General features: G+C 41.0%; 1 protein-coding gene across 7 annotated transcripts in view; it reads left to right on the top strand.

Annotated features, from left to right (window-relative positions):
* The first annotated feature begins 3711 nt into the window (after positions 1-3711).
* The window catches only part of GLRA2 (glycine receptor alpha 2), a 121528-nt gene continuing 100499 nt past the window's right edge, over positions 3712-24740 (top strand). For 2 of the 7 annotated variants that reach the window (XM_068180023.1, XM_068180026.1), the window contains exons 1-2: positions 3712-4347; positions 6495-6628. In XM_068180023.1, the coding sequence (XP_068036124.1) occupies positions 4280-4347; positions 6495-6628 (202 nt within the window). In that variant the 5' untranslated portion in view covers positions 3712-4279. Of the gene's footprint in view, positions 4348-6494; positions 6629-24740 lie in introns of those variants that run through there. The other 5 variants (XM_068180027.1, XM_068180022.1, XM_068180025.1 and 2 more) reach the window with 5 other exon arrangements.

Raw genomic sequence — 24740 nt, 5'->3', positions numbered from 1 at the left:
TCCTGTGCCATTTTACAAGCCTACCCTCCAATCCCAGGTGGGAGTCTTTGACTCCTATTCATTTGCAACACTTCTGCTGTCAGAAATGTGTTGTGGGAGATAACAAATGAGTGACATTGAAAAGAATCCCATCTGTGCAATTAAACATACACAGTTCATCCAGAACCTGCTGCACATCAGTGGCACTACTCCTCACAGCTCTGGCTCTGGCACAGGAGGGGAACACCACAAAGTGCCATGTACATCCAGGAAATTGAGCTCCCAAAGGGTTCTCCTGCTCTGCAGAGCTCTGAATCCTCCCTTGCCAGCAGATGCACATTTAATAAACACATTTTCATTGTGAATGAATGACAGCTCAGAGACTTACAGTAATCAAAACAACTGTACACAACTTTTTCATTTTTTATGAAAGGAGGATGAGGAGAAACTGTGTTGCAAGAATAGCTGAAAGTAAGAAGTTTTTCATACATGTGTTAATTCATGAAAAAGTGGTGATGGACTGAAATCTGATCCCCATTACCCCCAGTGTACATGGGGCCTTGACCTGGAACCTTTTGATGAGAGAAAACATTTGTTTTGAACCCCTAGTATTTCAAGCAGAGAACTATTTGAATTACTGTTGCTGTTAGTTAAATAAGCATTAGTAACATACTATTTTCAACCCTTAATTATTAAGTTCTGCTTGGCACTTCCATGTAACCACCATGCTGAGCAATATCTCACTGAAGACTAGGCATTTGGAGGTGTAAGGAATGGTGGAGCAGATACTTTAAATTTTCATCATGACATCTCCCACCATGTTTTTAAAAAGCCCACATCAATTAAGGAAAGTATTCTTTGAAGAACTTCCTGCAATTTTTATTTAGCTTAGAGATATAGTTACTTAGCATTTCAAATAAGCCATGAAGTGCAGAAAATGGCCAGTAGCAGTTAAATCCTGGAAAGCAGAATTTTAAGTAGGTTTTCTTTAGTTAGAAAACTTAAGGAAATGTTCAGTTACTTGCAGTTACCAAGAAGGGTAATGAACATTTATAGGTCTTTAAAAGCATGTCATGTCACAAAATCCATATTAACAGACTCATTGGAAAGACATCTGCTGTATTCAGTGACTTCTGCATTACGAACTCTGCAAGCAGTTCTGAGATTCCCCACACTTTTAAGCAGGTGGCAGTGTAGGTTAAAGAGACATAGATTTTTCCTGCAGCTGACAGAAATAATGCTTTCCAGTTTTCCCATTTATCTCAAGATAAAAATATACAGCACGGTTCCTGGGTTCCTATCTAGGTGGGAACAGGCACGAACTTTGAAATGCACCTCTTTGTTGACTCAACAGTATTCCATTATTTCCAGATGCAGCTTTGTGAGCTTTATTTCTCAGTATGAGACACTGCAGTAAGAGACATAACTTAACCTCTCTTCTTTAATATGGCAGTAGGAAGACCTGTCTTTTGAAGGGGTTAGGTGATGTTACAGTGCAGTGATTCAGCATCAGTGCTCAGTGTCTAATGATAAACTTTGATAGTTTTAATAAAAGCAAATATATTGCTCTTCCTTCTACTGGACCTTAATTTATGTCACTGACACCAACTCAGCAGCTAAGGAAATAAGGAATTGAATTTACATTTGCAACTTTGAGTTGCCCTTTCAGTTATTTCAATCTTTTGTGCACAAAATGTTGCATTATCTGGTGTTTGTGCCTAAGGATCACTAATAAGTTTGATTTTAACATCTTTGACAGTGACATGGATGGTACGATGGAGTGCATGCTCTACAAGCCTAAGGATGACACTCAGCTGCGTGGTGTGGTGGACAGGCTAGAGGGAAGGGATGGGAGGGAACCTCCAGAAGGCTCTTGAGAGGCTTGAGAGGTGAGCCACATGAACACTGTGAAGTCCAACAAGACCAAGAACAAGGCCCTGCATCGGGGCAATCCCAAGCACAAATACTGGCTGAGCAAAGAATGGATTGAGAGCAGCCCTCGGGGAAAGGGCTCAGAGGCGCTGGCAGACAGGAAGCTGGACATGAGCTGGCAGTGTGTGCTTGCAGCCCAGAAATCCTAACACCTCCTGTACTGCATCAAAAGCAGCGTGACCAGCAGATCGAGGGAGGTGATTCTCCCCCTCTGCTTTGTAGGACCCCTCCTGGAGTGCTGTGTCCAGGTTCAGGGGGTCACCCTGAACAAGAAGGGCATTGACCTGTTGGGGCAAGTCCAGAGGGAGCCATAAAGATGATCAGAGAGATGGAGCACCTCTCCTGTGAGAGAGTTGGAGTTGTTCAGCCTGGAGAAGGTTCCAGGGAGATCTTATAGCACCTTCCAGTCCCTAAAGGGAGCTTACAAGACAGCTGGAGAGGGACATTTTACAAGAACATGTAGTGATAGACCTTAAACTGAAAAAGGCAGGTTTAGATTAGATATGAGAAAGAAATTCTTTACTGTGAGGGTGGTGAGGTGCTGCAAAATGTTGCCCAGAGAGGTTGTGGACACCCCACTCCTGGATGTGTTCCAAGGTCAGACTGGGTGGAGCTTTGAGCAACCTGGTCTAGTGAAAGGTGTCCATGCCCATGGCAGGGTGGTTGGAACTAGATGATATCTAAGGTCCCTTCCAACCACAACCATTCTGTGATTGTTTATGTTTTTAATTATATATATTCTATTTAATTTCTATTTTTTGCAGATACATCTTAACTTATTAAAGTAAAATAAACAAACAAAATGTAACAGCCGAGTTTCATTTAGTGAACAGTATGTGGCTTTGATCTCTTGCTAATGTGTGAACACAACAACTCTTTTTCAGAAACAATTTTTTTTAAGATGACTAGACAAATGGTAACAGTAGTTGTCATGAAGCTGTAGGTTTTTTTACTTGGAGATATGAAAAATGTGTGTGTGCAAATACTCTTGTGGAAATGAAGCAGTGTTCAGGTGAATAAGTTCTGTGGCAGGAGAATACAGCTGGACTTAAAAAATGTAGATGAACCTAGAACTGAAGAAAGAACAACAGTTCCTTTTATTTTGGGAGCGCAGGATGGGTAAAATTCCCAACTTCTTTGCAGGAATTGATTTCCACGCTGTTGAAAGTTCTTCATGTTCAGGTGGAACTTGTGCTTCAGCTTCTCCCCGGTGCCTCTCCTCCTAGCGGCTGGCAGCACCGACAAGAGCCTGGCACCTTCCTCTCGACGCCCGCACTTTCGATCTTGCCGCAGGGCGGTGAGGCGCCGCGCCAGCCGCCGCTCCGCGGCCGGTGCCCCGCGCAGGGCGGAGGGGAGGGCGGCGGCCCCGCGCGGCTCCGCGGCCCCGCGGGCAGCGAGAGGCGGCGGCTCCCGGCGGCTCCCGGCCTGCCCGCGGCGCGCCGGCGCCCCCAGCGGCGGGAGCGCGCACTCGCACCGCGCCCCGCCGGCCGCGCCGCTCCGCGGCCCCACGCGCGACGAACGCACCGCGCTGACCCCCCCGCCCCACACACGCCCCCGCCCCCGCAGCCCCCGCTCGCACACGGGCACCCCGGCAGCGCCCCGCAGCCCACACGCCGCTCGCAGCCGGACACCCACGGCCCGCAGCTCCCGCCCGCCCCCGGCGCACCGCGCCCCGGGCGCACCGCGCCCCCGCGCCCCCGCATGCGCAGCGCGGCCGCGGAGCTGTCCGAGCGCTGAATCCGTGCGCTCCCGCCCGCCCGCCCCATTCCAGCACAGCGCCGGGGCTCCCCGCCCCGCTCCCTCCGACCCCACACCCCCTCCCTCGCACCCCCCGCCCTCCCCGGCAACGCCGACGCTTCCCTACCCAAAGGGGGAAAGCAGAGCGACCCAGTAGCCCCACCACCGTTCATAAATACTAATTTCCAGCGAAAGGGGAATAAAACATATCGACAACAGAACTGCTCTCAGCGCTGTTCCCTTTTGCCTGATGCTCCTCGAATAGTTGGGTTTTCTCCTCCTTTCTTTTCCTTTTTTTCCCCTTTCTTTCCATTTATTTTCTTATTTTTTGCTTGTTTTTTTTCCCCTCCATCACCAAAAGCAAGTCGGGGGAACGACTGTGTCTGATGCCTTATCTCTTTTGTGCTGACTGCTGGAGATGAGCCTAGGCTTGACCTGACCATGATTCCAAGGACTGGCACTTCTCTTTTACCCCCACTTTGTAGAGATCCAGACCTTCTCTTCCCGATTGTCAAGAAAATTAAATTTTTGCTGAATTTGGAAATCTAGGCAGCAGCAGCTTACTTTTTTCCCTGCATCTCTCTGGAATCGTTTCTGGGATATTTCCAAATCATCACAGAAAGCAGGAGGAATGAACCGGCAGCTAGTGAAAATTTTGACAACCTTGTTTGCATTTTTCTTAGAGACAAACCACTTCAGGTAGGTGATACCACTCTGTAATAATATTTGTCAAAAGGTCGTGAGAATCATAACTATAAAGATACTACGTCACAATAACCTAGTTTGTTTGCTGTATTTGAGAGTGTTTTGTGTTCATTCCATATAGACTATCCCTTTTACACTCAGAGACTCGTTGCTTGGTAACAAACACAAAAAATAATAATCTCAAGTTTGGGTGATCTATTTTCCATTTTCTGATTCAAAGATGTGGGATTTTTTCACTGTATATCCATACGGCTAAGAACATTTTCTTCGGCTTTTCTTCCTAAATGCAAATTCTCTGCTGCTGGCAAAGGTTGTTCAGGAAGTTGCTTTGGTTCCCTCCTGCTCAATCTTTGGAAATGATTGTACTCGTTTTGTCAGGGATGTAGTTATTTGAAATTAGAGAACCAGCCCTCTGATTTTGGGAAAACCCTGGATCCGACTAGTATTGTGTTCACTTAAAGTCCCAATGTTTTGGATTTTTTTTTTTAATGTTTCATGAGCTTTTGCTTCAGCTATTGAATTTTTTGTAGTACTAAGCAAACAGGTCAGTCTTATTAACCAGAATAGCATTTTAGATGAGATTCATTATTGGACTGAGTGCTGTTGTGCCTGTGCACGTACAGATGAATCTACACGTAAAAGTGTTGTTGTAAGAGTAGTGAGGTATACATATAGTGACAGAGTGAAACGTTTATATTTGTGAGCCTGGGTTCACAACACGACTCATAACTAGTGGGCTCTGAATGAAAACAGAAGTAATTAGTATATGAATAAATGCACTATCTTAATTTTCCAGTTTTTATTTTCTTATCTGAATTATTTCATTATTTAAGTTTGATAGATCATGTACTGTGCATTAAATATTAAAAATATTTGCAATGGTACCCTGTCATTGACAAAAGCAAAAGGAAGCAACCACCTCCTATAAATGGAACCTGAAAAAAATGTGTGGAATCACACCATGAGAATTTACTATCACCTTGCCTTTTAACAATTCTGGTGAATTGTTTCCCTTTTGTAGCAAAAGAGGATTTGATATTTTCTTCTCATTTCAGATGATCACATGTATGTCTGATATTTTTATACTTGGATGTAGATGCATGAAAATACCCCATGAAACACTCCTGGAAGGGAGAGGTTCCCTTTGGGCAAATATTTAAACAGAGAGTGGTTAAGAAGTCAGAGACAGAATTACTTTTAATTTAGTTCAAAGCTAAAGCGGAAACAGATACAATGAAATTGGTTATTTAAGACTTAATGTTTTATTATTAAATCTGTGCCTCTACACACCAAATATGACTGTTTTCATTTTATTTTCTTTTTCCCTGGGGAACAACTGTGGGGAACTCCTAAACTGTCTTCCTCTGCAATATATTATATGTCTTGAATATGTAATGTGCTGTGTATGCAGCATCTCACACACATGATATCGTACTAGAAGTTTTCTCTTAAATCCTTGAAACAGACATGTTCAATGAACTTGCATATGAATACCACCTGGTGATACTAAATTTTATTATTCAGTGCTCATGGAGTGGGGGTTAAACCCCCTAAGATCATTTGTGACTTATTCTGGAACCCTTTTTGCCGTGTTGGGAAAGAATCCAGACACTCACTAGCATGATTTAAATCTTTTTTGGGTATCATCTGTAAAAAACAGATCCATCTGTATCTTTCCCACCATTAACAAATCTGGTATTTTTCAGTGTTGCTTGTTAAGTGTTGTTGGCTGTTATTTGGAAGTTTAAGACCATCTTAAACCAGTGTTATCATAACGTTTTAACAGCATCCATGCAATTAAAATAATTATATAAAATAGGATATCAAAATCACTCTAAGATGGATCTACACATTAAGGTGAAGAGTAAATTGAATCTTCTAAAGTCTTAAAACTGTAATGAATTTATGTTTAAAGCTAAGGCTTTTTCTGAATAGAAAATTGTGTTCATGCATGATACCTGAAACTTGTCTTTATTTCTAGAATAAAGTTTTCAGATGAAAGGTAGAGTACGTTGCTCTTTAAAAACATTAATTTCTACCTTCACTGAGTTGAGACAATTTTATTTAGTTATGTAATTTCTCCATGACTTGAATACAATACAAGCTAAATATTAGCTAATGGTGGCTAATAATTTATTTAGGACGACTTTCTGTAAAGAACATGATTCAAGATCTGGAAAATCCCCCTCACAGACCCTGTCTCCTTCAGATTTTTTGGACAAATTGATGGGAAGGACATCGGGGTATGATGCTAGAATCAGACCAAATTTTAAAGGTAAGTTTTCTAATACTTCTAATGAATTTAATTGATAAAGTTTGGGATAAATTATAGGTTCTGAGGGGTTTTTAACCTCTGGGTTTAGATTATGTTTTCAATAACTTCACTTTTCTAGTGCTATAGTGCCGTGGAAAACAACTGATCCATGGGGTGGACTAGGAGACAGAACAGTGTAGGTAATAAGGGTCCAGAGCTTGAAAACCTCTTTTAACATGACAATAATGTTCAGCTGTCAGAAAATGCTTCTGAAGACCTTACTAATTTAACGTAGTGAATAGGCTTATGGGCTTCAGACTAATACCAAATGAGATGACTTGTTCCTGAAATTTTTAAGCCACAAAGTCAGTATCATTAAAACTTTCATGCTGAGATATTGTCTTCTTTATAGGAGTGTCTGAAGAAAAAAAATTGTTTTCTTTCAACTTGAAGAAAGTAAAAGTTTCTTCCCCAAGGTAGGGGAAACTCAAGGAATATACACAGAAGATTTTACCATGCAAATGCTGAATGAATGATAAGAACAAATGTCTCAGGATCCCTCTAAAATATAGGAACTGTATTTTGTTTGCCACTTCCATGACAGCCCCCTTTTCTTCCAAAATTTGGCCTGAATTGTGGAACATCATTACCACCATCCCAACACAAAGAAGGCTGTGTTCTGGAAGCTTCTTTTGCAAACATTATTACTCAAAGCAAGTTTTCTGTGCTGTAGTCCTGTAAATCCCTATGGAAGAGAGCACAGAATATCTCGTGGCTTTCTATGAAAGGAGTTTGGAGAGTTTTCATTGCCAACATTTAGCATTTTGGGACAGTCCTTTAATTTCACCAAAATCATGTCCTCTATGCCAATTTAAATCTCAGAATATGTTTTACTTTGAAAACTGTTAGAATGCTTTCTCCCTCAACAAATCTCATGGCAATGTACATTTGCAACTCATATCTATTAGCTCTGGCCACTGAAATGCATTTTTCCTGTCTTAAGCCCTTTTAGCAGTACTGTGAAAGTTGATAATGGCTGGAAAAAATAATCATTCCTTAGCCAGTGAATGAACTGTAAGGAGAGAAGAAGCTCACATGTCAATGAGAAAAGTGTTTAATTAAATTTAGATCAAAGATCAGTTTCTTCTCTCTGTTCCACATGTGCAAATTACAAGATTTAGAACAAAGTGCCTTTTTTGACTGCTTCCTATGCCTGAGCAAGGAGCAAACCAGTATGGATTTCAGATCCAAAGGTTTGAAAGCTGACAAATTAAGAAAACCTAGTCAGTGAAGTCTAAAGTCTTAATTTCAGAGTATTTTTCAAAGTGCTTTTTGAGTGTCTGAACTGGTGTCCACATCAGGTTATAGTAAGTAATATTGCATTAGTCTCTTACATTCATTTTGTGTGTTTGCATGAGTATCGATGAAATTTTAGAGAATGTAAATGAAGGCAGAAATGGCCTGAATTGAGCACAGAAGAACATTTTTCTGCTTTTTAAATGGGGGGGGGGGGGGGGTTTGCATTAAAAATCTTCATCTCTTGAATCTCAGACAAAAAACAGTAATAGCAACAGTGCCATGTACATATGTGACTTAGAGACAGCTCTCTACTGCTCCCCAGGATGTGTCTACAACCATTTCAGAAAAGCACAGGAGGCAGGTTCATGGCTTTGCTCCCCTGACACTGAAGTGTGCAGAGCAGGTATTGTGTGGTGCACAGTCCTGTGTGGTTCACCCTGAGCTGTTTGACAAACACTTCTCCCCTCTGGGTCCTGTATTTTGTTTGCATTCCCAAAGTGAAGTTGCTGCCTCTTGACACATAGGAGACCTTACTGGGAAAGCATCTGCCATATTTTGGTTTTTGATTTTTTATTAAGTCACACTCCAGAGCAGGATGGTATTTTGTGGTAATTTGAACTGGTAAATACATATTCAATTCTTTCACATAATTTTGTCAATGTGAGCTCTCCCAGAGCTCTCAGTCTTCTGGTGAGGGGCCTGAAAGTTCTCCTTGTTCTTTGCTATGTTCATTTGAATGGTATTTTGGACCTCAGAGTTTAGAACTAGGGAGTTAAGTCATGCAGTTTTGAACTTCACATCACCAGTCAAAATCTTGTCAGCTAATAAGCCTGTTTATTTGTCAACATCCATGTTTTAGTTGCCCAAGTCTCATTAATGTTTCAAAAAAATTGAAAATACTTATTGTTCTATATTACATACTTCTTCCTTTTAAAGAATGAGGACAGCTGCCAAGGAGTCAAATAAATTTATTTTGTTTGAACTTAGTATGATAAAGATTATTTTTTTACTGAGTCCTTACTGTGTCCACAATAAATTGTTCTGATTTTTAACATTTATATATATATATATATATGTTTAAGTTAACTTTGGGGGTAAGGCTTATTGTACAATACTGATATTCTAAATCATGCAAATGGAAGAATGTATGAAATGCTGAATGAGTACCTGATTCATAACATTTTTCGTATTTTAAGGAAAGAACTTTTCATCATAAAAGAGGCTATGGGAGCAATAGTAGGGATAAATAAATTGGGGATCTCCTATCTGGTTTTGATTTTGGTCTGGGGATAATATTTTTTTCAGAAAAGACACTGTGCATCAAGATAGTTGTGCCACTGCCTCTCCTCGTAGGGTCTTGAGGAGCAGCTGTTGGAGGAGTGGCTGAGGGCGCTTGGTCTGTTCAGCCTGCGGAGGAGGAGGCTGAGGGGAAACCTCATTGTGGTCATCAGCATCCTCACGAGGGGAAGTGGAGGGGCAGGCACTGATCTTTTGTCTCTGGTGCCCAGTGACAGGACCTGAGGGTATGGCCTGAGGCTGTGTCAGGGGAGGTTTAGGCTCAATATTAGAAAAAGATTTTTCACCCAAAGGGCGGCTGTGTACTGGAAAAGGCTTCCCTGAGAAGTGGTCACAGCACCAAGCCTGAGAGTTCAAGAAGCATTTGGACAATGCTCTCAAGCACATGGTGGGATTCTCTTGGCCCCTGTGCAGGACCAGGAGTTGGGCTTGATAATCCAGATGGTCTCTTCCAACTCAGTTCATTCTGTGATTCTCTGATTCTACTCATGCATTTGTCTAGCTTTTTCTGCTTTAGGCCAGTTACACAGCTTTTTCTGAGTCCACTAGAGGGATTTTAAAGTGTCAGAAAAGTCTGATTTCATGGAAATGCAGCTGAGTAGAACACATTTATCTTATGCCACTGATTATACAATAATTAAATATACTTTTATGACTAGTTTGAATTACTGGAAAACAGTACCTATTAGATTAATTTTTGAAATAAAGGCTGTGCACTCTAAAGAGAGAGGAAAATGCTACTTACTGGAACAAGGTGTTTTATCCAGATAAAGCATTTCTTCATTAGTGACTACTTTTTCCTATCTTGCTTTTGCAAATTAAAAAATTCAGGAAGATAGTGGGAGAGCAACAGGTGAATATATAAACATTTAGACATCAACAACAGGGGTTCTTTGGTTTTGATTTTTTTGTGGCTGTTTTTTTTTTGGTTTTGTGATTGTTTTTTTTTCCAGCAGTACTGTATAATGAAAGATACTTTCTCTTTTGTATTGTTCTGTCTTATACAATTATTCAAATGCAGAAAAACATATTTCTTTTTCTTTTTGATTTCAAGTGGTTGGATACAAAATGTCCAGACCCTAAGAGAGGATATCTCCCTGATGAAAAGCCAGAGTGACAGCTCTCAAAATTGCCCTTCTTTAATCACTCTCTGTCAGATATTTAATGCATACTTTTTTATCTTCCACTTATCTTTCATTGAATTTGAATAGGCTAATAATTTGTGTAAGGACACAGAGGGGAATACTTCTAAATGTAAATATGAAGACTGCAATCTAGTACTACCTGAAGTCCCTGAGAGTCTTTCTGTTGATAGCAAATGTATGCTCATGGTCCTGTGAGTTGATTTGCAGTTTCTTCTTCAATTATAACATCAGTTGAGAATGATTTCTGAAATATAATAAAAGGTGAGGCTTGGACAATGCATTTTTACTTTATTAATATTAAATTTCTATTTGTTATGGTAGAACACAACAGAAGCAATGTCTTTTACTTTCTCCAGTGCTCACTTTGCTTTCAAAGTTAAATAAAAGGCAGAAATAGCAGTGTAGAGCACCTCTGTTATGAAACTAGCCAAGAATGTGCTTTCTCCTTGCTAGAAACAAGGGATGGTGAAGTGGTATCTTAGCTTAGTGTACATTCAGCTCAGGCTCAAGAGCACTGCATGTAATGCCAAGATACAAGGGATCAATCTAAAACTGAATTACAACATGAGATGTAGGGCTAATGGAGAGCCAACTTGAATTTAACATTTCTGAGCAGGTGTGGATCTTCAGAGGTTACTAAATTGTTTCAACTTTTTAACACTTTTGTCATCTACCACCACTAAAAATCTAAATGCAATCTAGAAATTATCAGACAGAAAAAACTCCATTATCTATAGGCACAGCTATGTCCATTATGCCAAATACTTTAAGTAATAGGCTGGCTGTCATGCCCTGGGCACAAAGCAGGGGAATTGGTCACCAAGAGCTGCAGAAGTGTGTTATCTTCAGGTATAGAAAACATTTACCATGAAGGTGATAGTGATTTTCTTTTTATTGAATTTCATTCCATGTTTTAAATTCAGTCTTTCTGATTGAATCATTATTAACTGAAGATTATTCTGATTTTTATGGAATTACATGAATGTGAGCAGCAATAGTGCCTGTTAATGGTACCCTCATGACTGGATGGTGCAATACAGTGTGAGTTAACTTGCTTAAAAGCTGCTGTTTTGTTAGTGATGCAGTTTGGGGTGTAGGGCCATAGTTGTAAAAGATTAGTCTGTGATTACTGCAGGGTAATGCCGTTTTCATGCCGAGTCTGTGGGTTTATATCTGAATAATAAACACATGGACTAAGTAATTTACTGACAATTAGCCTGACAACTGTTACAGGAAATGGCTTATGCACTTTAATACTTTAACTCCTTGGCAGCAAGGATCAGGTTTTCCCATATGTTCAAACCCATTGCTTACTTATTTGACCCCTGAATTGAACAGTAATGAAATGTTTAAAAAACATGAATGGAAAACACTGAATGACATTTAAGGGTAAAATTAGTGGCATCAAGCTTAATAAATAAAAGCAATTTTCATGCACATGATAAGAGGATCTGTCTGCAAAAGTTGACCCTTATCTAAACATATAAAAGTTGAAAAACATACCAAAGATAAGCTGCAGGACTGTAGCAATTTGTTCTCCAGTGGTTAACAACCTTCCCACTACTGGTAATAACTACTGGCCCTGAAGTGAGATGTAGTGAATATCCTGTACAGGGCTATTCTTCACAAAGGGCCAAGTTCAAAGGAGACTCAAATCTTGTTCAGGCAGAGCAGTGTGTAGTAAGAAAGGGCACATTATTGGTGCCCATTTAGGGCATGGGATGAGGATTCTTTATAGGAGAAGGGCAACTAACGGGGCACTTTTCAGATCTGGCCAGATCATTGCATTCCCTAAATACAGTTGCTTGAGATGTCCAAGCATATATTATTAGGAAGGTAAGCTTCTGTTTTATTTTCTGTCTTGAAACACATCTAAAACTTTGCAATGTTTTCAGATAAAGCCATGCACACACACCACATTGCACAGCAAGATGCTGCACAAGGATACTTACCCACAGGACATGGTGTTTATTTGGATTTGGTTTATTTTTCTTCAACTGCAAAAATGAAGCTAAGGAAATGATGCTCACTCTCTGCCCTAGGTATGCATGTTTTCAGGCAGAAGGAGCCTTTTAATTGTGTTTCTTTTAAAACTGCTAGGGGAAAAAAAAAGGGCTATGGACCTTGCACTTCTTCCTCTCTTACTTTAATTTCAGGTTCTTCCTCAGAACATGAACAGGCTGGATGAGTTGTATGGCTAGTTAGGTTATGTCTAGGTGACTAGACAAATGGAGCCAGACAGCAAGCTCAAGGCACCCCTGATTAGCTACGCTGCTTGGCTTTTTGCTCATCCCTTGAATCTCTTTCTGAGCTGCCCACAGCCAGCTGCTTCCAAGGCAAGACAGAAACTCTGTGAGCACGCAGCAGGGTAAAGCACAAGCTGCCTGGCATCCAAGCTGAGGATCAGTCCAGGTCTTCTTTTATATATAAATGTTTAGCCACAGTCATCTGTATTGATGTGTTGCCTTTATTCAGAGCCAATTATTTAATTGAGAGATATCAATAGATTTGGCTCTTGTCATGGAATATTATTCTGCTGCTGAATAAACTTCAAAGGGGATTTCTGAAAAACAAATGTGAAAGCAGAGCCAAAGACCTTTCATATCAAAGGAGAAGATGCTATTGTTTTGGTCATATTCTAATATAAGTGTAGTGTTTTTATTACATCCAGTGTCATGTTCACACTTAAATTTTCTATGCAGTTGAAGCCAAGGCCCTTGGGGCACTCATTAAGGATCTTGTTGTGTTTTGGCTGTTTTAGAAAGCATACAGTTTATATTTAGAACATATAAAAACATATATGTTAAGTTTACTATAAGTACATGCATTTGTAATCTGCAAATCTATTTTACATGGTTACTAGAAAAATGAATTCATAAACCAGAAATATGCAGTTGTATTCAACAGATTCAATACTTTTTTTTTTTTTTTCCTCTGTAGATTTCCATAGAATCCTAGAATGGTTTGGGTTGGAAAGGACCTTAAAGATCATCTAGTTCCAACCCCTCTGCCACAGGAAGGGACACCTTCCCCTAGACAAGATTACTCAGATCTCAGGCCAGCCTGACCTTGAGAACATCCAGGCATGGATGTTCACAACTTCTCTGGGCAGCCTGTTCCAGTATCTCACCACCCTCAAAGAAAAGAATTTCTTTCTAGTATCTGATCTAAACCTACTCTCTTCCAGTTTAAAGACATTATCTCTTGTCCCGTCACTACATGTCCTTGGAAAATGCCCTTCTCCATCTTTCTTGTAGGCTCACTTTAGGTAGGCTGGAAGGCTGCTCTAAGGTCTCCCCAGAGTCTTCTCTTCTCTAGGATGAGCACACAGGTGTTCCAGTCCTCTGTTCATGTTTGTGGCCCTTCTTTGGACCTGTTCCAACTAATTCATGTCTTTCTTGTGCTGAGGGTGGAAGAGCTGGATGCAGTATTTCAGGTGGGGTCTCATGAGAGCAAAGCAAAGGAGGACAGTCCTCTCCCTACCCCTCTCCCTCTCCCTCTCCTTTTCCCTCTCCCTCTCCCTCTCCCTCTCCCTCTCCCTCTCCCTCTCCCTCTCCCTGCTGCCCACACTGCTTTTCATGCAGCCCAGGACAGGGTTGGCTCTCTGGGCTGTGAGCACACATTGCTGGGCATGTCCAAGTCTTTCTCCTCAGGGCTGTTTTCCATCCCTTCTCTGCCCAGCCTGTACTGGTGTTTGGCATACAGGACCTTGCACTTCATGAGGTTCACACAGGCCCCCCTCTCAAGGACCCTCAGGATGGCGTCCCTTCCCTCCAGTGTGTTGACCACACCACCCAGCTGGGTGTCACGAGAACGTTTGCTGAGGGTGCACTCAGTCCCACTGTCCATGTCCCTGACAAAGATATTAAGCAGCACCAGTCCCAATACTGACATGAGCTGTTGGACTTGGACATTGAGCTGTTGACTGCAACTCTAGCAAGGTTGATGAAAGGGGTTTCTGCACCAGAGTCCCTTGCCACCATGCTTGCGGCTCTAATCTTTCCTGGTACTCCTCCAGCAGCTCCTGGCTGTGTCACTGGCACCCACGTGAACCAGCAGCAGTGGGTAATAGTGGGCTGTAACAGGGTAAGCAGCTCACCTCTCTTGAGAGCACATGGGTCCTCCCTCCATACCTTGTGGAAGAGTCACCCACGGTCCCCTTTTCTCAGGGAGCAGATGGAGTTGCCTTACTCAGTTCCAGCAGCAATCCTGATCTGACAAGACTTTCCTTTTCATTCTCCAGAGCAGTGAAGTGGTTCTGTGATGGCACCTCAGCCTTCAGGGGAAGTCTCTTTGTCCTGCAGGTCCTTGCCTGTCCAAACTTCCATTCTTCTTCATTACTGACCCGTCTCTCTGTGTGTGTTCTGGGGGCGGGGGGGGTCTTGACTGTGGGTACATATAAATCTCTCATTAAGTCATCTGAAAATGTATGTTTGACAGTTCAGCTCCCAAGTATGCATTTCAGTCTTTCACAGAAATATGTGATTTTAAGTCTGCAGAGAGGAGCACCCAGATGATGCAGGCAGGGTGGGGGTGGTACAGGGTATGGCAGAACTCTAAGATGAAGGGTGCACCATGTATGGCATAAATAATGACCTGTCAATGTTATAAACACCAAGTCCATGATTTAAATTCTAAATTTATAGATATATAAAGGCTCTGATACTGGAAACTGTGCAAAATCTAAGCCATACAGTACATGAGAGAGAAGTGCAATTCACCAAGCATTCAGTTACTTATGAGGGTTAAATAAGAGCAACCTAGTCACTTCTTTGAACTGTGCCAGCTACCAGCAATCCTCAAGTATTGCCAGGGAATGAAGATGTTATGATTACCTCATATGCATCAACTTCATGTTAGCATTTAATGAGTCAATAAAAGAAGAAAGCATTTAAAATAGGACTTAGGTGGAATATGAGCCTACAAACAAGACCCATGCCTGCTCTCCAGAAATCTCTGATCTACCTGCTTTGTAATTCTTGGCAGTACATTACTGTTTTACTTAAAGTTTCTCAGATTCTCTCAGTTTTGCTCTCAAGTGTGCGCAGAACTGCCCCAGTCTGCTTCACATAGCACCCACCTCTCTCCTAATCCAAATTTAGAGTCTTTGATGAGGCACCGCTCCACCTCCATCTCCCTATATGGTCCAGGCATCTCAGAGCCAGTCTTATATTCCACAGGAAAAAGATTCCTCTCAGTTTGGATCTTCAACCACTTAACATGCCATGCTGCCACCCCTAAACAAATGGTGTCTTCTGGGTGGCCTGCCATCCTCTACAATACATAGAATATTTTCTGGTTCCAGTTTTCCCTCAGCTTAAAGAGTTCTCTATCTGATCAAAGGAGTATAAATGGTTCTGAGAGGTCTATTTTGAAGCAAAGAATTCAAACTTGACTAAGCCAGGAAAAAATTGCAAAGGGAACATGACTTTTCAACCTTTCAATGTAGCTGCTTGTCTGAGAAAGGAGGACCTTTACTCTTGACCACTTTGATGAAATGCACAGAAGTGCCTGCTGTAGCCAGTACACCTTAGGGGCAACTGATGTGACTGTTACAGAAAATATTGTAAGGACAGGGTTTGAGAAACAGTACTTGTCTCACATTTCCTGATGATTGCTCCAATCATTAAGATAGAAGTATTTTTAGCAGCAACCACAGCTGCACTTTAGGATGAACCCCATCTCCTCTGAATAAAAGACAGTGAGAGATATCCCACCCCATTTTCTTAGAAATCCACAGCTTTGTAGCATAAGAGATGCAAGTCAGCATCCCTTTAATCTGAGACAGGCATAGAAGTTCTTAGAAAGGACTTTTCTGCATGAAATCTCTCAATATTTTGTTATTGGTCACAAAACAGATTGGTGCAGAGTGGTCTGATCAGTGGATCCTGAAAGGAGGTACCTCAAGCCCGCTGAGAATCTCAGTTTCAGGAGGGCGCGCAAAGAGCCCGTTGCAGATTACTTGCTCTCTGCAAGCAGAACCCTGCTGTGCTGAAGCATCATGTTCTGCCCCATGGACCACATGGTTCCTCCACAAGGGCCTGGATATTCTGCACCAAAGTAGCAGCCACTGCAACTCCTTCTGCCTGCCATGGGGCTAAGATTTTTTTGGCTGTAATAAACAGTGGGCTGTCCAAGGGAAGCACTGTAACAGAATGATGCTCTTCTCCAAAAGATAATAATCTTTACCTGTGTCTCCAAAGCTCTGGGCTGCAGAGAAGCAACTGGGCACAGCTGTGACTGGCTGAATTGTGGGCACTCTCCTTTAAAGAATGGTAACCAACACATAATTGATTCACACTGCATGAACAAACTCGTTGCTCCTCCATCCCAGGATCACAGCTATGGGTTATTTCCCTTGCTTTTGTCCTTGGGGAAATATATCTGAGAAAAGGCTAAATGCTTTCCTTAAACTGACATAATTAGTCAGGGAAAACCTAGGATTAAAATTTACCAGATCGATACTCATTATGTTAGGCTGCCTCTAAGGACTACACTCCTGATGTGTTCTGCTTTTATGTCTGTGTCTCAGGCTGTGAAACTATCATATCAGAACTGCTATTTCTTCTTGCACTGTCTGCTATGTCTGATAAAGTATTAGTCCTAAATAATAAATAAAACAACACAACAGCCTGCTCAGAAGGCTGCATAAACTCTCACACTGTAATTTAAATCAGCTGTTGAAGAGATGCAAATTACATGCATGGTGCCAAAGCAGGAGCATATGTAAAAATTCCTTTTTTTTCCAGTTGTGAATTTGCCTGTTGCCTGTGCATAAACACATGTGCATACTCCCCCTCATGTTAAACTAAAAACAAGGATGTGTTTACTCCATGTAAGTTTCACACTGCAGCAATTTTCCTTTCCAGACAGTGATATCCCATCAGATGGAGCAGTCTGAGGTGTTAAAGCCTTTGGTCAGTCTGGTTATAGGAAACATCAAAAAATAAGCATTTGGGAGAATTTTTCAGCTCTTTGGCTCTGTACCCCTGCAAATAATTTTGGACTCTTTGGCTTTATACCCCTGAGAGTTTTGGTTTTTGTCACACTTCAGAGGTGTGTTTTATGTGAGGCAAGGCACACACAATCTGTTAAAACCAGACTTTAACTCCTTGTTTTTTTAATAAAATATAAATTTGACTTATCAAAGTTACATATAATTTGGGATAGATTCAATTTAGATGAATAAGTTCCTCAGTGTGGATACAGTCTCATTTGGATGACTTTGTAGAAGACCTCTGCTCAGCATGACTCTTGGTGGTAGAAGCCAGAAGAAGATCACATGCCCTGACCCTACAACATGGTTTATGTCAGCAGAAGTCTGAGCCTATGTGAAAGCCGTGTGGTGCTCCTCACAGCAATGCAGTGAACATCCTGCACCAAAGAGCAGATTTGGTATTGATAAACAAGTAAGGCAGTCAGTTTAGGAGATGCTTATTTTTTAGGCTGGCAAAGAGTTCTCATTCCCCTCCCATTCTTCTAGTCATTTCATATATACAAAGAACAGATGACAGAAAAAAATGCTTGTGCAAGACACCCAAGAAGTGCCTTAAGAATGTCTTGCAGTAAAAACACAAATTCTTTTTTGTATTTAGGATGTGGGATTCAAGATAGGATATTCCCCAAAGGAAAGGAGATGTGTGAAGGAGAGGGTTAGGAGGCTGAATTAAACAAGCAACAGATCACCTGATGGGAACATTGAAGATGAGAGTCAGTATGGAGGAATTACTTTCAAAATAATCTTTTGCACACATTGTGTGAAAATGAGTTGAATTGTAAAGGAGGTAAAAAATAGGAAATACTTAAAAAGAAAATTTTGTTTGTGCAAGATCTGGTGGGTGTTTGCATCAGTGTCTCTGACCTGTTGCTGATTGACATCTATACCATCTCCTGACGATTTCTGTTGTCATTTGTCCCTATCACTGAGCCATCTTATTTGTCTAAATCCCGTTGTTCACCTGTGTCCCATGTATCATTTGGTGTATAATTCCATATCAGCCATAAATCAATGTCTGCTCTCTAATATTATTCACCCAACTGCTTTTATAATTCAAGACCTGCATATGCCTTCAGACAGTAAAACAAGGAACATTATGAAGAAAAGCTGGCAGAATTGCTAAATAAAGTGAATGTCTGAGGCTTAGATGAACAAGAAAGAAGTTTTGGATTCTGAGTCCTTTCTGTAGCCACAGAGATAGGTATTGTCTAAACCTGTATTTGAGACTATAGTTGCTGCCACTTATAGCTGAGCCTCCATTAATTTCTGCAACACAAGATCAGAATCACAGAGAAGGAACAAATTAAGATATATTTATAGAGAAATGAACAAAGTAACATTTCTTTTAAAAGAAATATTTTGTAATGTGTGCCAAAAAAGAGTAATCAGTTCATTCTGACTTAAAATAGAAACCTAGGTTAGTAGCAAAATTTTAATGTTATTATTTATATGTTATTAATATGTAACATATTAATGCATTACTTATATGTTTCTTTAATTCATATTTATATGTTTCTCTTTTTCTTTCTTTCATCAAGTAGGTCTTCCCTCCTGCCTTCTCATTTCAGTGAACACATTTATATCTTGTGATTCCATGCAGTCTCTTGGATGAGTTGGCTACCCTGGCTTCATAAAACATTATTAATAAGATTACCCAGAAGGAGTTTGTCTGACCCTATGCTAGAGTGCAGATTTCATTATTTCATGACTGTAGATGTAGTACCATCTTTTATTTAACCACATTCAGGATTGTCCCAGGCCTCTGCACACGTTATGCAGTTCACATGCCAATCAGCAGGGAAGAGCTCTGTTTTCATTAATGCAGAGCAACTGAGCAGTTTCTCAGGATCAGGTGTGAGGAGCATCTCTGCTGAGAGCCACTTCAGAGAGCACTGTTTTGTGATAGGAAGAGAAATAGAGGTCCAGATCTTTTCATGTCAGAAGAAAAGCAAACAATTCCTTTTGCCCAAATACTGTCCATTGCTCTATTGCATTGGACAAAGGAAAACTTTAAAAAGAGATGCCATGCAAAAAGATGCGTATCATGACTTGGAAATTTGAAAGATTAGTGGAAAGCTCAGTCAAAGAAAAACAATTTGATGGACATATGAAATATTAAAGGATTGATTTGAATATTCTCAAAGTTGACATAAATTCTAAATAACTTTGCACTCTAAACTTGTAGTTCCAGTGGGAAGTTTCTAGATGTAAGATTTCTGATTCACAGTTTTTTAGACTTATTTTCACTGTTTCATTTGCACATGGAATATTTTAGCTCTGGGAGTGGCTGCACCTAGTTACAAATGTTGCTGAGGGGTGTGTAGAAATATCTGGGTAGCTTTCAAGTGATTTGCTCAGAGATGTGCTGCACAGCATTGATACGGAGCTCAGCATGAGCTATAATGTCTGGGGTTAATGGCCTCCAGTGAATTCCAGCCTGCCATGACTACATTGGTACCATCCCTCAAACTACCTACGTGAAAGCCAGCTCTAGCACATTTGTACAATCTGTTGTGACTGCTGGGGCTGTATATTCTCTGTAGACTAGCTCAGGTTAGCTGGGTAAATCAGGAGCATGTCAACTGTTTAACGGGCTTTTCTTTTCTGAACTCCTGGTTTGTGAAGCGAAATGAAATAGGGCCTGGAAATTGCTCTTGTTCAGTGTCTATTAGATAACCTGTGTGGATATATCCCACTGTAACCCAGAGCTGACAGTAATGTATGTTTCTGTTATCAGCCTCAGCAGAAAGAGTCAGGGAAGAATGAACTCATCATATGGACTATCCTGTAATGCCAAATGCAGAACTGAAGAGGCTTTGTAGAGTGAGATTTACCTTCCTCTGCCAGAACTGGGTCTATGGACAAAAGCATTCACTGAATGTGAAGCATGCCAATCCAACAATTTTCACAAGAGCTTTAGGGCACAAAAAAGTGCATCTTAGCAGGGATTCTCCTTCCTTGAAATGTTGATAGGATTTTACCAGCATGACTCCAGTTACATTCAGCAATTTTCCCACAGTTGAAAACTCACATACCACTTCAGGAACTGACTATTCACTGTTTGAGCTCAAGCTGTGTCAATGTACATATATATAGAGATGGCTTTAGTAGTACTTACTCCAGAGAATTTTCTTTCTGTGACTCTTCCTGTGATCACTTGTACTTGACAATCACTGGAGTATTTGTCTTGGGAGGCCTCAGTGGTATTTTGGTGAAGAAGAGCTTTCAATTCTGCAATATCACATGCCCTTTTTACATCCAGGTCATCTCATAGGGCCACATTCTTGCTTAGATGCTTTCTCAGGCAAGTGAAGGGAAGCAGGTTAAATCTTGATGTAAGAGTAGAGTCCTCTTTTTGTTTGTTTATTCATATATATTTGCATGTGCACATCTGGAAATAGGCAGCTGGAAATAGGGAAAAATTGTACTTTCTGCTGTCATGCTTTCTTGCTGATTCCATCCAGCATTGCCTCTGTATCTCACCTGCTATGGGTAGGGCATGTTGTGTCTCCCCCAGTCTGAAAGATACCATTTTCATAAATGGCATTGCTCACACGTATAAATGGTATTGCTCAGACACTTGGTAATTCTTGGACTGAGTGATATCAATGGGAATGAGAGTCCAAAAAAGATTTTAGACACCTGAAGATCTCTCCAAGTTTTTCTCTGGTTCTGTAAGTGCTTTTGTGACTCTTACCTTAAGTCTGTTGTCATAAATATATATTGATTCCACAAAATTCTATTCTGAGTCTTGAATGCAACAGTAAGCACCCAAAATCATTGCCATATTCCTACCAGGGCAAATGGCATTCTCAGCAAGCTAAGTTATTATATATGACAGATGAACTTTCAGAGGATGTTTGTTTTAGCTTGATGAAGCAGAACAATAATTTTTTCTTTATTTGAGTTTACCGGCAAATTGAATCAGTGCAAAATAGCATACAATTACTGAATTTCTTGAGACCTCTGGCCTTACGGATTTTTGGGTTTGGTTTGATTGGTTGCTTTTTTAATTTGTTGTTTTTGTTTTTGTTTGGTTGGGTTTTTTTTTTCCTTTGGGTTTTTGTGGGTTTTGGTGTGTTTTTTTGTTGTTGTTCTGGTGGGGTTTTTTTTCTTTTGGAGGTGTTTTTGTTTGTTTATTTAGTGGGTATTATTTTAATGAATTAATAAAAAGTGACATAAACTTAATAATCCACATTGGATTGTGTTGAACACTTCTATGGAAGAAGGAATTCTGTGTTTACTGGGCATTATTACACTTAGGTAGTCAGGGTGATGAACTTGACAGAAATCCCATAGAAAGACAATCTCATAGAAGAAAGACATCACTACCCAGCAAAAAAATGTCACCTTGATTTGTAAGCCTTAGGGTAATGATGTTGTCCTGGTGCTGTTAATTTTGCCTCCTGTGACTGAGCTGTTAAGACTCTAATGAGTGGATGATGTTTAAATAGAGGAAAAGATTGGTTTTGCCAAAGGCAAAATGATAGGGAAAGAGAAAAATCTTACCTAGGTGCTTGCAAAAAAGCTATCTGTGGTCTCCTTGCTGATTTCTTACTATAACCTTCAGCAAACTCATTAAATTGTATGAATTTTCTCATCACAATTTGGACTACACATTATATGGGCCCTTGGAAAAAAGTGTGCAGCTGCACTTCTTCTGGAGTAGCTGCAGGATCCTTATGTCTCAGAGGAACTTTTTCAGTGCATCAAAGCTGCCTTTGTCTCCCTGGCCCAACACTCATGGTCACCAGCCACAGGACTAGCTGAGCTGCCTTTGATAGCTCTTCTCCAGTCGTTCTCCTGTGTGCTACACTCTGAGCAGGGAAGGAGCTAGGATGATGAACAGCTTGTCCCTGTTTAATGACCATGGCCAGCTGAGGTGTCCCAGCAGCAGTTTATCCTTGTCTGACTCACAGGGATGTGTGTGCAGGGCCATGGAGAGGTGCCTTGGCAAGCTCTTGAAGTGGTAACTCAGGCACCCTTAGTACTGCAGCTGCAGAAGCAGAGGCATCCATAGGGATGAACTCTGTTTCGGGTCTCATGAGGACTCTGATGGATGTTGGAGGCTGTTCAGTTTGGTTGGGAATAAATGGTTTCTAAAACCCCATCTGTCTCCAGAATTTGCATTTAAAAAAACATCTCCAACAAGTTTCTCTATCCTCCCCTGCTGTCCCAGGATGTGTGTTACTGGTGCTCAGGTCAGCATGGAGGTCTTTGTCCTGCCATCATCCACATTTTGATCACCTCCCTTGTCTGAGCTCAGACATGCAATCCCTGTCCTACAGACAATGGAATTCTCTGTCCCTGGTGGGATCACTGTCTCCCCACTTAGCCCCTTGGTTCTGTTCCCAGATTCCTGCTTTATCTTCAAACTCAGGTGGGATTGATTTTAGTCTTTTCAAATAGTCTTAATTATCCTGCTCTCCGTGGTAAGGGGAGAAGGGAGGTTTGGCTCAGCTTTCTCCTCTGTATATACAAAATAAATCATTTGAGATAGTGAGAAAAAAACTCTGCATTGGCACTGAGTCGAATTGAGAAGATAGACCAGAAAATACTACGTATAGAAAATCTTCACAGATCTCTAAGTATCTTGCTAATAATTCCACTGTCATTCCATAAGGTGGTCCTGCGTCATTATCTTTTATTTTTGCTTCCATGTCTATGCTTTGCCCACAGTTCTCTTGTGTACTGTATTTTAGTTTGCCTTACAAAATCCCTTAATAAATACACATATCAAAGAAAATTGGCAATTACAATCACACAGTCTCTTGTGTGATTATAATATTCCCTTCCCACTAAGGACAATTTAGCTATATGGTTGGAATTATTGTGAAAACTCTGCCAGGTGCGACCTGAAAACTCTACACCAAAAAAGACAAGAGTTGGGATGAACTTGAGGATGTAGATATGATTTGTTGCAGTTAGGATCATCTCCAGGGAACGAGTACAAATAAATCTTCTCAAAAATGTACCAAATGAAGCAAGATTTGTGACTTTTTGCAATCAGTACTGAAGAATTTTAGCAGAGGCTGGAGTTAGGAGCTGGATAGGGCTCGAATGTATTTTTCTCAGCACTCATCACTCTATATGGTGACTGTTCCACGCACTGGGATGGATTCACCTCATCTGGCAGCTGATAAGGAATAGATTGATTCTCTAGCCAGATGACAATAAGATCACAGACACCTTGGGTACAGGAGTTTTGAGGCAATATGCCACAGAACATTCAGGGAAATATTCCATGTATTACGGTTTCCTGTGGGTAAGGTGAGCAGATGAGTGCCACGGATTTTCTGTAAGTGTTAAGTGCCCCAAAGTCACTGGAGGTGTGTGACACATTCTAGTGTCAGGGATTTTCAAGAAGGCAGTGTATCAGAGAGCCCTGTTGACTGGCATCAGCATCATCATCATCAGCAGCAGCAACCCCTCTGGGGAAGCAGAGGAAAGGGAGCTGCAGGGAACAGAAGCAATATCTTAGCTGTTTATCAGAATACCAGCCATGTATTTTCTGGTTGATTTGAGCATTAGCTGCCTGGTTTGGGCTTGGTTTGGTGGGTTTTTTTTGCCTGAGTCTTTTTGAGGAACATTTCCCTTATGACTCAAAGAACACTTTGATTATCTTGAATGTGCCTGAAAGGCACCTGAACTGTTACCTTGTTGCATTGGAAGTGACAAAAGGAAAACTAGGGGGAGAAAAGGATTTAGTTATGAAGTATACTTTGATTAATTTTTTGTAGGTGATGTCAACTCTTTTTAGATTTTAGGCAGTAAAGTCAAATTAATTATTTCCGTTGCCTTTGAAGATTTTAGATTGTGTCCTGAAACCTTGGCTATGCTTCATGGGAGTTTGCTGCTTTCATTTTAATTGAACTATTAGATTAGAAAAGTCTTACAGGATGAAGTGTGTTTTAGTTTACCATTACCTCTTGTCCTACTGCAGAATGCCCCCACTAAAATATTTGTTCCCATCTTTCTTACAGGCCTGCTTTAAGTATTGAAAAGTTGCAATAAAGTGTCCCTGGAAGCTTCTCTTCTCCAGGCTGAACAAATTTTACACATCTATCCAATTCCCAGGGCAGGATGTTGGGGGTGACTGTGTCAAAGGCCTTACAGAAGTCCAGATAATTGACATCAGTAGCCCTTCCCTTGCCCACTGATGTAGTCACTCTACCATAGAAGGCCACTGGGCTTGTCAGGCAAGATGTGTCCTTGTTGAAGCTGCGCTGGCTGTCCCAAATCACCTCCATGTCTTCCATCCTCCTCCTAGGAGGATCTGTTCTGTGATCTTCACAAGCGTAGATGTCAGGCTAACAGGTCAGTAGTTCCCAGGGTACCCTTTTCTCCCATTTTAAAAATGAGTGCAACACTTCCCTTCTGCCAGCCACCAAGAGCT

The sequence above is a fragment of the Anomalospiza imberbis genome, chromosome 2, assembly GCF_031753505.1.
Source record: "Anomalospiza imberbis isolate Cuckoo-Finch-1a 21T00152 chromosome 2, ASM3175350v1, whole genome shotgun sequence".
NCBI lineage: Eukaryota > Metazoa > Chordata > Aves > Passeriformes > Viduidae > Anomalospiza > Anomalospiza imberbis.
The sequence above is the reverse complement of the archived record's forward strand: the minus strand, read 5'-3'. Positions and strand labels throughout refer to the sequence as shown.